Source organism: Cyrtonyx montezumae, unplaced genomic scaffold, assembly GCF_038088225.1.
Source record: "Cyrtonyx montezumae isolate F1298 unplaced genomic scaffold, pur_monq_1.0 scaffold_13, whole genome shotgun sequence".
Classification (NCBI taxonomy): domain Eukaryota; kingdom Metazoa; phylum Chordata; class Aves; order Galliformes; family Odontophoridae; genus Cyrtonyx; species Cyrtonyx montezumae.
In genome coordinates, this window is record NW_027071859.1 from 9,555,339 (window position 1) to 9,570,734 (window position 15,396).

Consider the following 15,396-nt stretch of genomic DNA (forward strand, 5'->3'; position numbering starts at 1 on the left):
CCTCCAGAACGCGCAATGCTGCGCGCGGCCCCGCGGGAATTGCGCTCCGCCGGGGACGGCCGCGTTGTGGGGACCCCGGAGAGATGCTCCGCAGAGAGGAACGGGGCGGGGGTGGGACGGGATCACACGTTCGTGGGCTGCGAACCCCGGGCTGCTGCCTGCAGGAGAAGCGGCTCGAGAAGTTGTTCCTTCCCAGCCAGCAACTTTCTCCCCGCGTGCGCATGCCCGAAGTCTAGTGGGAGGTTGGAAGGGGGGGAACGGGGAGGGGGGGGGGGGGTTGAAATAAGGAGGAGGCTGCAGGGAAGGGATCTGTTCAGTCTGAGCTCGGCTACTCCCGGGCGCGTTCGCATCGCTGCACACGCAAACGGCGCCGGGAGGGAGAGCACCTCCGGCAGCCGTAGCACCTGGACACCTGGCCCGGCCCGTGGACAGCGGTGGGGTGGGTGGGGACGGAGCTGTGCCCCCGCGGCCGGCGGAGGCACTGACCCACAGCCCCACTTTTTGTTGTATTTTTTTTTAATTTTTTAATTTTTTTTTAATTTTTTTTTTCCGCTTTTTTTTTTTTTTTCCTCGTTCTTATTTCATTTCACCAGCTCCGATTTAGACCAGGATCTTTTAACTGCTGCCAGCGGTGGAGCACAGATCGGGATTAGGTAAATAAAAAGAGCAACTCGTTCTGTTTGTTATTTTATTTTTAGCCAAGCCTCGGGGTTCGGATTATCAATCCGAACACCTTTTCTCCCCCTCTTTTCTTCCTTTCCCTCCCTCCCCAGCCCCCATCCTCTCCGGATGGTACAAAAGCAGTGGGGACATTGCGGCTCACGTGAGGAGGACGCTCTCGCCGGGGCGGGCGGAGAGCTGGGGCAGCCCGCACACGGGGTTCGGTGTTCTGATGCTATTTAAAGGTTTGCGATCCCCCCACGGGGCTGTTTATCCCCCCTCGTGGAGAGCTGTGTTTTTAATCTGAGCTAAAAATGACACAGCGAGAGCAACCCAGAGGTTTGATGGTCCTTCATGGGCTTGAACGCTCGGCTTCTCTGCTCTCTCGTCTTTTTTTTTTTTTCCTATTTCCTTTTTTCATTTTTCCCTTTCATTTCTTCTTCCTTATTTTCTCTGTCTTCCTTTTTTTTTTTTTTCTCTTTCTTTTATTTTTTTCCTCTTCCCCCTGCTCCACTTTTAGAGTTTCATGCTCTGAGAACTCTCTCAGGCTCTGTTTCTTCCCAAGGCCAGAACAGTAATGAATCCTATGTTTATAACTGTCTGAATGGATCAAAACAAGTTCAGTGTAGGGAGAAACCGGGCTTCCCTCGAGGCCGAGCCTATAAAGTGTCCGTACAAAGCCGAGGATTGGGGCATAGTTGTTATTTCTGGCTTTTGGGGAGGGGAGCTACAAAAAATCGGGCGTATTGCAGATCAGCAGAAATCTGCAGGGAATACCCGATGTAACGTAAGCAGGGCGGGGGGGGGGGGGGGGGGGTGAGAGCCGTGTCCCGGACAGGTGCACAGTGGTCTCCGACTTAACACGTCCGAAACCCGCTGAGAAAAAAAAACCGAAGGGCCGTTTCCAAAGCAGTCGGGAGCGGAGCGGCCGCAGCGCGCTGTGCCCGGAGCTGTACCGGGGCGGCCGGGGAGGGCTGAGCCGAACTTGGCCGGGCCCAGGGCTGTGCCCCGACGGTGTCACCCCGAAGGGTTTATCCCCCGCCCCGCGGAAGGGCTACGGAGGTCAGGAAGGCTGCTTGCAGCCGTGAGAAAGGAAGGGATTTTCTCGCGGGAGAAATCCTGACTGACCCCTGTATGGGGGATTTTAGTGTGTGTGTGTGGAGGGGTGTTAAAAGAATAGACACCAAAAACTCCCCAAGCAACCTAAACACTTTTGCGGGGAGCGCACAGCAGGGCCGCCCCACGGACCCTCCCCGCGCCCACCGCTCGCGTGGGGCTGCGCTCCGCCCGCGGCCCATAGGATGGGGAGTTTGTGTCACTTTGGGGGGGGAAAGTTGCCCCCGGGGGACGGCGGTCGGACCCCGCTTCTTATTATCGCGAGGCTGAAATCCACCGCATTCATCAGCGTTCGCGGCGGTGGTCTGGCGAAACTTGTCAACACCGATTTCGTGATAAAATGTGAATGATGATTTTATAAGGATCGAGCAGAGATATCCAAGGCACACGCTGACTGAGCCCTTCCAGTGCTCATTAATGTTAGCAATTAACTCTTTCACGCTCAATTAGCCGCGAATAAACCCGCTTTAATAGATTCTGCACACTTCATTAATACTTCGAACTAATCTGAGCTGAACAATGCGCTTTATCCCTCCGGAGCACCACGCTCGGGTAATGCAGAGCGAAAGGGCCGTTTTAATTAACTTTTCAAGTGAGTTTCCCAAACACAGATAAGTTGTAAGCTCCATTTTCTCGCTTAAACTGATAGGAAGGGAAAGTCTCGTCCCACAGAGGGACGAAGTAGCGGAGAGCTGGTGGCAAAATGCCGCATAAGAGTTGTGATAGGGTCGAAAGGACCTGAATGCCAGACCTGAGAGGGGTCGGCAAAGCGGCGACTTTTCCTGACAGATGAACCTGATCACTCCCGTTTGTGGCTATCCCAAGAATGCAGCATTTTATGCCCGCTACTTTATCATGTTTGTAAAAATAAGCAACGTTCTCTGGGCAATTTACCTCCGCCGCTCTCCCATGTGGAACTAATTAACAAAGCTCATTATTTATGGTCAGGTATTTAATATAACAAATATCCCTTTCAAAGGGCACATCGGAAATTGATAATTCAAGGTAGAAAGGAAAAAATACCGCCTGGAGACGGATTTACTTAAAAATCCATTTAATTTCGCTTCTCGCCGTGTTACCGGCTCCGTTTTTCCTTTTTCTTTTCTTTAGTGTCTTTTTTTTATTTATTTTTAAATTTTTAATATATATATTTTTTTCATATAGGAGAGGTAGAATTCAGTTTGGAAGGTTTACAACGGTCTTAAAACAATGGCAACTGGACAATAGCATTACGGTATCTTCAAACAGGACAAAGGGTAAGAAAGCTGGAAGCAGATGTAGGCTTTCAAGTTTATGATCCTATTTGTGCAGGGTAAATTTATCTTGGCACGAGTGGGTTTTGTTTCAGGCAGAACACAGTGGTTTGGTCTCAATTACTTCACCGAGGGACTGTGTTAGAATAAAAAAACAAAAACAAAAACAAAAAACCCGCACCGTTTTATTACGGTGGGGGAATTGAAGCAAAGCGCTAGTGGGGTCTTCTTAAGGGGGAAAAGAAATAAAAAAAAAGTCCTGATAAGATCTGTTTACGCGGAACAGAATTAAAGGTGGGGGTGACACCGAAATCAAAGAAGCAGTGATCTGTGTGCGAGAGAGGGGAGAGTCGCTGCGCTGGGACACGCTTTGATGTCCCAGAGGGGACCTCAGTATGAAATGCTCCGCGCTCCGCCTGTACTTCTGTCCGTCCACGGTTGCACAGAGCAGAAGTGTAGCTTACATTGCTGGAAAAGGGCCAAGAAAGTCGTAGTAACGTGAACGCTCTGCTCCCACCTCCCGTTTGCTTCTTCTTGCTCGTCTCCCTCTCCCTCTTTTTTTTTTTTTTTTTTCCCGTATTTATTTTTTCCTACTTCTTCTTTTTTTACTCCTTTATTTTCCTTAATTAGAACTGTTAAAGCAAAAACAAACAAACAAACAAAAACCCAAATCAAAACAAAAAACACCGCGAGGGCAATGTATTGCCACTGCACTGCACTTCTCCATGGCTTCTGTCCGCTTCCTCGGGAAAACCGAAACAGATTTCTCATTCCTATTATTGTTATTGTTAATTTTGTCGGCAATAGCTAATACAAATTTGCATAGTAGATAACTGCTTGTTTATTCCAAATTAAATGTTTCCTGTGAATCCAAAGAAAGGCAGCTGAGTAAGCCCAGAAACTCACTCTGCTCGCAATTGCATGTTTCATGCTTGAGGGGTCTGGGAGTACCCAGCCAGGAAAATAGATGCAGAGCCGTTGTGACGAACAGAAACAGACACTGCAGGTACCCGGACCAGAGGGTTTTCCATGTATTTTGTTCTCGGGGGTCATCGCTGGAGGCATTTGTGCTGGGGAGAGGACATGCCTTAGTGTGAGGGCAGCGCTAACAGGAGAAGCACTTCCCCAGCTGAGGAATACAACGATCCGGTTGGTTTGCCAGCCCTAAATAGTTAAAAAAATAAATAAATAAAACAAAGAGAAGAGGGAGGAGGATTCAGTGTGTTGGTTCAACAATCAGCTACTATGCAAAATGAATCCAATTTAAAAAAAAATAAAAATCTCACCCTCTCTTATTCTGGGTCATTGCGATGGAATTCCTCTACGGTTTGGCTCTCTTGTCCTGCTGCTGATTTATGTAGAGCAGTGTGAAAGGTGGACCTGGCATAGAGAGCTGCTCAGAGTAAGCTCCTCACTCTCACACCCTCCCAACCGCAGCATCTCACTCTGGGCAACTGTCAGTGTATAAATTAGATTTGTTTCCCTGGTCCTTAGACCCCTTTGGCCACCAGCATTCCTCTTGTTCCCTTGTCTCCCCAGCCCAAGGAGGCAGTGAATGCTCTGCAGCACTTTGCTGTCTTATTTTCCTTGAAAAGCTTCACCCTTCATGTGGGAATGCCATGGGATCCTGTTGGGACCCTGAGTGAACCTTGTGGAAATCCTGAACAGACTCAGGAGCCCTCTAAGGGCATCTTACAGGACTCTATGTGGATCTTACGGTGACCTGATGGGTACCCTATGCACGCTCGGGATCCCATGGGAAAGGAGTCCCACTGAGCAAATCCCAGAGATTGCTGGGTGGAGTGAGAACAACCTATGAGCTGTGGAACAAAGAGGCTCCTTGGGGTGCATGGTTGTTGTGCCTCCAAAAGCCCTTGGTGTTCTCTCGCAACATAAAGAGGAGAAACTCTATTGCCACTGTCAACCATACGAGGCATCTCCTGCCAAACAGTTGACAGTGCCGAGGGCTCAATTTGCAGGCAGAGCCAGATGTGCCTCAATGTTGCTGTCTGGTAGCATTTTCCCCTCCATCTTGTGGGGTGAAATGAGGAAGGATCTGGCCTCGGGGAGAGTCTGGGGGCTTGGCAGGACCCTGAAATGCAGAGCAAAGTGGTGGCACCCAGCCCAGAGAAGGACTGTGGTCCTGCAGCTGGTGGGCTGGGTGTCCGCACGGGAAGGGTCCCTTCAGCCCTTGCCTTTTTCCCTTGTGAAGTGCTTTAATTAAGCAATTGCCTAGACTGGGATGTGGGCTGAAAGCCAGGCACTTCCCCATGGAGAGAGCAAATGGCACTTAACTTTTGTCACCCAGACGCAGCCTTTTCCCATTTCTTTTTGCAGTATATAGAGAGAGGGTTCTTTTTTTTTTCCCTTCTTTTCGTTGTTGCTTTTTAAAAACCAAAACCAAAACCAAATACAAAACCCAACAAAATGTAAGGGTATTTTCTGTTTGAATGAGGGAGGATGAGCAGTTCTGAGTACTCAACAAGCCAGATGGAGAGAGCTGAGGGCCGATCATGAAGAGAACCCAACTCTCTGCAAACCCCCTCCCAGATATCCCCAGCAGTGAGAGCTGAAGGCCGTTTTGGATGGCAGACTGAGTGAACAGTATCCCATCATTTTAGAAAGGCTGAGTCTTGCTGCAAGGGATTTTTAATTATATGAGAGAACCTCCAGCTTTGTGGGCCAATAGGTACCTCCTCACTGTCCCTGCATGGAAAGTTATCAGGGGCACTCTAGGCACAAGGATGGTGTTGTGCGGTGTGCATGACTGTGGATGGAGCATGCTGTCTCTGTGTGAGGGATAGAGAGAAGGAGATTCTGGAGATTCTGGATATCTGCATATGGATATATTTGCAGTCAAGAGATGGTCAGACTTCTCTAAGTCCAAGATAATCTCGCCCTGTGGCTTTGGAGAGGGGTATTAATAAGGGATGAAGTGAGAAATTCCCTTTTCTATTAACTTTGTGTAAACCCACCTCTCTTTCTTCTCCCCACCATCTTTCTTTTTTTTTTTTTCCAGACATTTTCCTCCCCTGTTCCCAAGATCCTCCACCCAAGTGGCCACCATGGGAAGTAAGACTCTGCCCGCCCCAGTGCCTATCCACCCTTCTCTCCAGCTTACCAACTACTCCTTCTTGCAAGCATTCAACGGGCTGCCCACTGTGCCTTCTGACCACCTCTCCAACCTCTATGGCTTCAGCGCCCTGCACGCCGTACACCTGCACCAGTGGACTTTGGGGTACCCAGCTATGCATCTTCCCCGTTCCTCCTTTTCCAAAGTGCCCAGCGTGTCAAGTCTGGTGGATGCACGGTTCCAGCTGCCCACCTTCCCACTCTTCCCCCATGTCATCCAGCCCAAGCAAGAAGCTGCTAATATGAGTCTCAAAGCCAAACCCCGCTTTGATTTTGCCAACCTAGCTGTGGCTGCCACACAAGAGGACCACTCTAAACTGGGACAGGTGGACAACCAGGGCTCCCCACCAGGGCTGGGGTCTTTGCTTGAGGTGACTAAACTCTCTCCGGAGAAGAAACCCACCCGGGGAAGGTTACCCTCCAAAACCAAGAAGGAGTTTGTGTGTAAATTCTGTGGCAGGCACTTCACCAAGTCATACAACCTTTTGATCCATGAAAGAACCCACACTGATGAACGACCCTACACATGCGACATATGTCACAAGGCCTTCAGAAGACAGGATCACCTGAGGGACCACAGGTAATAATACTTGTGTCTGTTTTTCCTTGTGTACATGTACTTTCCCAGTAACCCACCTACAGTCATAAAGCTACTTGTAAGAAAGGCCATGTCCCCAGCCAAGCAACACTGCTCCTCCTAGGTTCTTCTTTACCCAGTGCTGGTAGGGAAGCACAGATCATTCACTTGTTAGAGAAGCCTACTGTATCTATCCACCCTACAAAAATGACCTGTACAGTCTCCGCAGCTTCCGTAGACATCTTCCTTTTCAGTTTGCATCACCTTTGCAGCCTTTACCTTTGTGGTTGCTACATGTCATGAAGACAGGAAGCCTGGTGACCCTGAAATTAGTTAGAAATGTTCTATCCCTATGAAAGACCCTTGTATGACTCTAGCACCCCTCTCTTCTTGTCCACGTTCATACAATTGATTGCCAGAGTGTTGAATTCCGGCACTCTTGGTCTTAATGGTAGCTGTAAAAATCTCTAGAGTGTTTTCCTTCAGTGCTGAGTTCAGGCCAGTTGTTTCTGACATCTCGACTGTTCTTTTCTTCCTAGATATATCCATTCTAAAGAAAAGCCCTTTAAGTGTCAAGAATGTGGGAAAGGATTTTGCCAGTCCAGAACACTAGCTGTTCACAAGACACTGCACACGCAAGTAAAGGAACTAAAACCTGCCAAACTTAAGTGCTGAATCTCCAACTTCTATGAACTTTTCCTGCCCTTCAGATTTTACACCAAAACCAGAACAGAAACAAAACTGTCAGGATGGGAGCACAGAACTTTGCATTTTATTTTTGTTTGTACTTTAAAAAAAGCAAGACCTCCCCGAGAAACTCTCTTCTTAAATCGTGGATGAAAAGATTACTTGGCATTTAAAACATACACGAATGACACAGAAAGTGCTAGATGCCTTGTGTGGCTTTGATAAACTTTATGCCAAAAGGTGGTGCTCACGTGTTGGACAGAAATCTCCTTAAAAACCAAACAAAAACCCCACAATACCCACAACCCTCCTCCCCCCCCCACACAAAAAAATTCCAGCAGCTTCCCCCCAACCCCTCCCAACTCGTAGCTTCCAAAAGTATTACTTAAAAAAAAGGAAAGAAAAAGAACAAACTCTTATTTTATACTTTTTTTTTTTGACTGTATAAAGCTTATTATTTTTACACTTCAGGAAATACAGAGAATTCCAGAAGACAGTTAAGAACTGAAATGTCGGTTTCTCATCATAGCACCAGTAGGACAAGGAGAGGGGCAACTCACACATCTTATTTGCTACTTTGTTTTCTTGAAAGGAGAAGAAAAATAACGTTTGGAAATGACTTAAATCTCTCAAACGAGGAGACCTATAATGTGCTGGAAAACGAATCCAGATCTTAGACCTGAGGGTCCATGGTGTTGGGACAAATCAGTTTTCTTTGGACATGAAGACCTTTCTTTTTGCCTTGTGGTCTAAGTATGCTGCGAGGAGGTTTGTCACCTGTGGACTTATTTAAAAATGAAAAATAAAACCAAAGGAAAGAAAGATGGCAATACGTCAAACTGACGGTATGCACAACATGGTCTTAGTGGTACTTCATGTGTCCTGATGAGAAAGAACAAATCTCAACCTGAAAGCGTATTTTTCTAAATGCTGGCTTTCTGAACAGTGTATTCAAATTAAGAGACATTCCAGTAAGTTTTGTTTATTAAAAGAAAAAAAAAAGTTGTATGGCTGTTTGGCACTTTATGCTGATTATTGGTAACTGACATTTATCACTGGATTGTGTGTGGTATTTTTTGTTTTTGTTTTTGTTTTTTGTTTTTTAAGTATTAAAATAAATCGTTATTTTACAGGCAAGCATGCACGGACTACATATGTATTCATTTGGCTTCGGGTCTCTTCCTCAACAAACTATGTCTGCCAATATTCAGAACCTTCTTTTTTTTTTTTTTTTCCCCAGGTGATCTTACTATTTCCTCAGTGCTTGTTTCTACCGGTCTCGGAAGCTCTGGATCTTTACATATATACTTTCCCTCTCCTTTATCTTCCTACCCCCCTATCCTTTTTTTTTTTTTTTTTTTTTTTTTGGAAAGGCTCACAAACGTAAACAGATCCGTAGGGTGTCAAATCATTTTGCTGCTGGCGTGGAAAAAAAAAATCGTCTTGGGTTACTAAATCTTGGGTATTAGCTGATAAGATTAGGTGTCAGAGGTGTTATGAAACAAATCAGATGAATAATGGGCGAACTGTTACCGCTTTCACAGCCCGAAGGTGCGGCGGGCAGAGCGGCCTTCACACTCCTTTCCCTTCACTTGTCGGGAACTGGGGCATTTCTCAGACGCATCTTCACCCTTCCTGGGGGCAGCCTTTGATTCCCGGCAGCTGTCTTAGATCAGAGATGTTTATTCGACTGTGAAACCGCTTTGGATCGAGACGGGGGAGAGAGCGCATTGCGGGGGCATCTGCCTCATCCTTTGAAGCGCCTCTGGTCGTGCTCTCTCGTCTGCTCGGCAAACCCCATTCTCGTCACAAGGCAGAACCCCAAGATAAGAAATGCGTCCAGCTCATGAGCGCGGTGACACGTCCTAAGTAACAGCGGACCTCCTTTCGTGTTTCCGAAGCTCGGGTGCCTGACGCCGTTTCCCACCCGATCCAAAGCGGTTTCTTCACCCTTCCCCGCTCTACTTTTAGAAGATACTTCTTTATTTGGTCAAGGAATCCTATCAACGGCAGGAGAAAAATTGTGGTTCTAATTCTCATAAGGACGGGAGAGTGGAAAGAAACTTATCTCCTTGCATTTTATTTTATTTTATTTTATTATTATTTTATTATTATTTTATTTTATTTCATTTTATTTCATTATTATTGTTATTATTTTAATTGGACACCAACTCGAGCGCATCGTAGCTAATTTAGCTCACTTGCAGGACGGATTGCAGAGTCCACCTTCGGCGGAGGAAGGCCCGTGCGATGCGCAGGTTGCCGAGATGACACCTCCTCGCGCAACCAGCTCCGGAGGCTGTGGGAATCTGAGCTGGAAGCTTGCTTTTGCTTCGCTTCCCACCGCCATCCGCTTTCAGCTCCGCGTAAAGGCTTTTGATTTTGTCTTAAAAGGCATCTGAGAACCAACTGCTAGAAATAAGCAAGGAATGTGTGGAGGGGGAATCACCCAAACCTGTAGGAAAACCCGAATTGGCCGTCGACTGCGGATAGTAGCTACCGCGAGTCGAGCGCGCTGATGTGCCCGGCGCTCCCCGGGGGAATTCTGAACAGTTCTGTGCGCGTTGCCGAGCCCGATAGGGCCACAGCATCGTGCATTGGAAGGGGGACTGGGAGGGGGGGAGAGGGGAGGCAAATTTGCAAAGTACTCGGCTCCCGAAGGATTTAGCTTCAGCGCCTTGTGCAAGCCCAGCGGGAGCGGCTGCCTTCTCTCCCGCTCAAGCCAGTGCCTGCGGAGCTTCCCTTGGAAAACAGCACTCGCGCCCACCAGCGCGCCGGGCGGACTCCTCCTGCCGCCGGTGAACGGCGCTGCCGGCTCAGAGGCGCGCCGCACAGCGCCTAGCCGAGGAGGGGCGCGCAGCCCCGGGCACTGACACCCAGCCTAAGAGAGAGGTAGTTCACAGCCTCCTGAACGCCCCCCGTTTGCCTTTCTTCTAACGGGAGATTCGGAGAGAAAGTCATCCATGAACTCGCACATTCCCCTTTGTAATCTCCTGGCGTAATTTATGCAGGAAGTAAAGAAAGCCGCACGCACGCAGGATCCGGCCGCGAAGCGGGAAAGCAAAGGGCTCTGTCGCTCGGAGTCAGTAGTTTTTCAGGGGTCGTGACTACAAGGCGGCTCTCCGAGTCAGGTCCGAAGGGAGGGAGGAGGGAACGCAGGGAGGGTCACTCCGCTGAGGCTTTCCCACGGTCACTCTACTCTTAAACACCAGGATAACGAAACACCCGTGGAGAGGTAAGAAACCGCGGCAGCCCTGGGAACCATTATAACCGCGGGGTCGCGAGGTGGATAAGCCACTCCTCCCAGCTGGGCATGAGAAGCATTTCATTTGTATAGCTGAAGCCTGCTGATGTGCCTGCCAAGAATTTCCCTGGACATGTATTTTTATGTGCAATAAAAAAAAAGCCCAACACACCAGAATTGACATAATCAGAATTACAGATGCATTAAAACTGCATAGGCATACCGAGCACAGGATGCACGCACAGCCTCTTAACATCATTTATTCTAAATGCGTGTGTGTGTGTGTGTGTGTGAGAGAGTATTTCCTCTTCCCAGTAGGCCACTTTCTACTGGGTGCAAACAAAGGCTATCACTCTGGTCATGCTCTCAGCTGCTCTGGTGAATAGTTTGCCTATTGCTTTCAGTGTCTTGTGTTTTGCTAGGCAATATCAGTGCAATGATTCATGACAGCCAGAAGAGATAACTCCTACTAACCCTAGAATAAATGAAGAGAAATATATGGGAAATGTGCCTTTAGAATCAGGATCACAAATAATTTAAATGATTAATTATCTTTCCTTTCCTTTGGTTTTGTTTTTTTTTTTTTTTTTTTGTTTTGCATGTGTTTAATTAATGCAGTGAATAAAACTTACTTAGGCCTCTGTCAGCTAATTGAGAGTTGATTCTGTTTCCACAGTTGCTTTAAATTTTTCATTTTCATCATAAAAGTATAACTGAATGGGAGTTTGCAAGAGCAAAAACCAGGGAACAGTTGTCTGTTCCTGCGAGATTTATAAGGGAAACCCCATTTTCTGTCTTCTTTTTTTTTTTTAACTATTTCCAGTTACAGGAGAAAATGTAAAGATGTCTTGGCACATCTCTTGTTCTCTCTCTCTTTTTTTTTTCCTTTGCATTCCAGTCATTCTTTTTCTGCCCATAAACTGTTGCTCTGTAAGAACTTGATTCTACTCAGCCTTCTCAGCCTGGTTTGCTTTTGGATGCAGGAAGAAATTGTGTCAAATGGGGTCTTCACAGTGTACATTCATAAAAGAGAGAAAAAGCCTCTCTCAGAATGTGTACTGGAACAGCAAACAAATTTTCAGCTGTATATTACATATGTCTCTGAGAAGGGGACCACAAATCATTGGGTTTTAAAGGTTCCACATGAGTTGTATATTAATCCCATTTCCCTGGGGATGGATTAATCCCAGCTTCCCAGTTGTGTGGCAACAGAAAATGCTGATGGGGTTGGGGCAGGGGAGAAGGGAGATGGGGAGAGGGAAATTACAAAAATATATCACAGGAATACGAGGCCTAAGTGGCCAGGAACCATAAATGCTTGAGTTTCAATACCTCTTCTACCTCCATCACCACCTGAGAGCTGAAGCAAATAACATCAGCTCCCTGCTTTGGTTTTGTCATCTGCAAAATGGGAATAATGTTGCTCCCTTTATCCCATGTGGCCTGGCGCACTCTTGTATAAACTCTTGCTCAATACTGCTGAGGCAAAAGGAGCTATGCCAACTCATACCTGGGCAGATGAAAGTAGTGGTTTATCTGAGAGATCTAATAGAGTGTGCAAGACAAATTTATGTTCACATTTAACTCCTTTTCAGTCCTGGCGGATTTGTTGAGTGATGCAGTCCTATAGCCCAACACACATTTCTTCCTTACATTCCTAACCAGTGACTAAACAGGAGGAATGGTATGGGCCAAATTCACCCTTATTCGGACTCCAATGACATCAGCCATCTTTATAGGAGCTTTTTGAATGAAGCCAGTTTGGTTTTACGATGAGTGAGTTTGGCCGCTTGTGCGTTTAACTGCTCAGAGACCTGCAGCAGTGAAGGAAGTGTTCCTTGTCTTCGTAAGTATCACTTCTGATAGGGAGATAACAAGCTAAGTCATTGACCTGTTTTGCATAGTCAGATTTACCTTATTTAAACTTAAAGATCATGTGAAGTGCACACAGCATCCGGCTGAACATAAAAAAAATGGTCTTGGTTATCGCAAAATATTGTTAGCTTTCAACAAATTTTTGTGTTTGTTCATACTGCTCCATGCAGCAGTGTGCCATGGATACCCAGCAGATGTGTTTACACTACACAGGGCAGCTCTCTGCAGGAATATTGGCACAAGGCTTGCAAGCTTCAGCACGGTGCTGTGATGGAGTTGTTTGGTTCTACCCTTTATTAGGCATAATTATTCTTGAATCCATGTCATGCTCATACAGTTGAGCTGCTTACAGCTTACATCCCCCTTTAGACGTCTCTCTGGTATTGTATTTCCACTGTCAGTTACACTTGATGAGAACATGGGAGATTACCAAAGGGGATGTCCCTTCCTCCACCAAGGCAGATGAGAGGAACTCTAGAACCATAGTCTTAGGACTGAGGAATCTTCTTCACGAGGGCCCCTCTCTCTGTTGACAGTATGAGGAACACAATTACTTAGCTGTTGCCTAAGCCTTAGATGACTCAAATGAGGTAAGACCCATTCTTCTATATGTGACATTTGAACACTTTTCAAATATAAATCTATTACTTCTTGGACAAAATACACTGTTTAAGACCTCTTAGTGCTTACCAAGATCTGATTCTATTTTTGTTAGCATTGCATTTTCATTGGTATTGCATTTTGAATGGGAGATGACCACAGGCAAATGGAAAGCTTGGAAAGATGACAAAGGTGACAGCATGATTGGTCACTGATTTATTCTTACATGAGCAACAGAATACTCTTGATCTTCTGCAAGCACATGCCAATAATTTAAAAATACCCAGACTTTCACAACATGGTTTGTGTATTGGGAGGCATTAGGTTTTTCTCTTCTGTGAATAAACAATAGAAGTTGTTCATGCTTGCTCCAGAGCAGACTTTAGCAGAGATCTGTTTTTTGATTTACAAGATCCAAGGGAAAACAAATTTTCTATTTGTGTTGATGAAGTTTTTTCAGTGATGGTTGCTGTCACGAAATTAAGAGATTATATCCTTTTTTGCAGATACCTCTTTCTATATCTAATGACATAATCAAATGAGTGATTTTATACGTGAGTACTTGTTTGAGTACATTCTTTCCTGTTTATTCTTTACTATAACTTTCTAATGCTTTTTTTTTTTTTTTTAATGTTTTGGAATCAAGAGTAATACTGAAAGGCACAGGAGGAATATACAGGGATACTCTTGATAAACTCTGAAGAACTATATCAGAATTTGAAAGATGTGTAGATAAATATACATATGTACATACTTACACACTTATTCACAGTTTTACTGAATATAGAAGCACGAGATAATTGGTAAATTTTAGTTGGCAGTATGCCACTAATTTTACCGGTGAAGCACGTGATTTAGTAAAAATGTCTGGATTTTTTTTCTTGTGGTAGTTTTATTTTATGTATAAATGCTTCACATTTATGAAATATTGCTAGCATTATAGTTGCTGTCAAAGTAGCTATTGAAAAACAAAACAAAGCAACAATTTGATCAATAACAATGATTACTAGAAGTCTGTATACAAAGTTTGTCACTACTAATCAGTTAACTGACTTACAAGGTCTATTGATTGTGTGTTCTTATTTTATTTCATAAGAAGAGTGTGAGCTTGAACAGTTAATCCTAGTGTGTGCTGTGGTTGTAAGAGGCACCTCAACTGTTTATCAAGGGATGAATGTCATATTTATTTTCCTGGTTTGTAACTTACTTTCTGTCTTTGATAGTTCTTTGGTGCTGGTAATTGCATTTGTTTTTCAATATTGCATATATGAAATAATGACATCTGAGTTTACAGACTTGTTCAAAACTTTCAGCAGCTACGCTTGACTGAGTCAAGTGAAGCTATTCTAGTTTCACAGCAGAAGCTGTGAGAAGAGAATTGAGTCTACTGTTGGTTGATTTGGTGTCACAGAACCTACATTCCTGAGTGCCACTGACACTTTTTGTCTTTATTTATGTTTTATTTTAGCACTTTGTTTTTTTTTCCAATAGATATATCAGCTTATACCAGAGATCTGATATAGTTTGTCTCTTCTTATCCTTCAGTCCTTATTTCTAAGACTGTATTCTTTTTTTATCATCATTATGTTGATACTTCTACCCTTGTTCCTTTTGCTTCTTCAATGCTGTTAGAGTTGCTTCTGTGCCTATCTAATTTTTTAATTTGTATTTCTGACTCTTCTTCAACCTCTCTCTAATGTATCTAAATGTTGCTACACTTGCAGTTTTATTTGTCACCACATTGGTCCCATTGACTCTATTCCAACTTGATTTTTTTTCTTTTTTACTTCTTCCACTTTTTCCAAACAACCACATAATTGCCACTTGTCTCTTGTCATAACACCTTTCCATTTTTGGTCTTTTGACTTCTTCTTCTAGCTTTGAACAGCTAGAGCTGTTCAAATCATACGTTATGGGTGAATGATTAATGTATTTAGCAACTCTTTTTCCATGCATGAGTTGTCTGGACACAACATGGCTTTCTCCCAAATGTATGTGAATATATTTGAGTTTATGATGTCTCATAAATTCTTTTGAGATTTTTCTTTATCTACTTATTGCATTTATTTATAAGTATTTATTGTATTGTGTTGATCTGCTGGAGGGTAGAGAGGCACTACAGAGTGACCTGGATAGACTGGGTCGATTTTTGTAGCACCAGGCTACAAAAAAGTCTCAGGTATGGTTTCAGAAGATAAAGGAGATAACTTCTCATACACAATGATGAGCATGTTCATGACCCTGTTGATAAT

General features: G+C 44.9%; 1 protein-coding gene across 1 annotated transcript; it reads left to right on the forward strand.

The window, feature by feature from the left end:
- The first annotated feature begins 327 nt into the window (after positions 1-327).
- OSR1 (odd-skipped related transcription factor 1) lies at positions 328-7,730 on the forward strand. Its single transcript, XM_065730674.1, has 3 exons — positions 328-653; positions 6,049-6,741; positions 7,278-7,730. The coding sequence occupies exons 2-3, from the start codon at positions 6,095-6,097 to the stop codon at positions 7,411-7,413; spliced, it is 783 nt and encodes a 260-aa protein (XP_065586746.1). The 5' UTR covers positions 328-653; positions 6,049-6,094; the 3' UTR covers positions 7,414-7,730.
- The last annotated feature ends 7,666 nt before the right edge of the window (positions 7,731-15,396 follow it).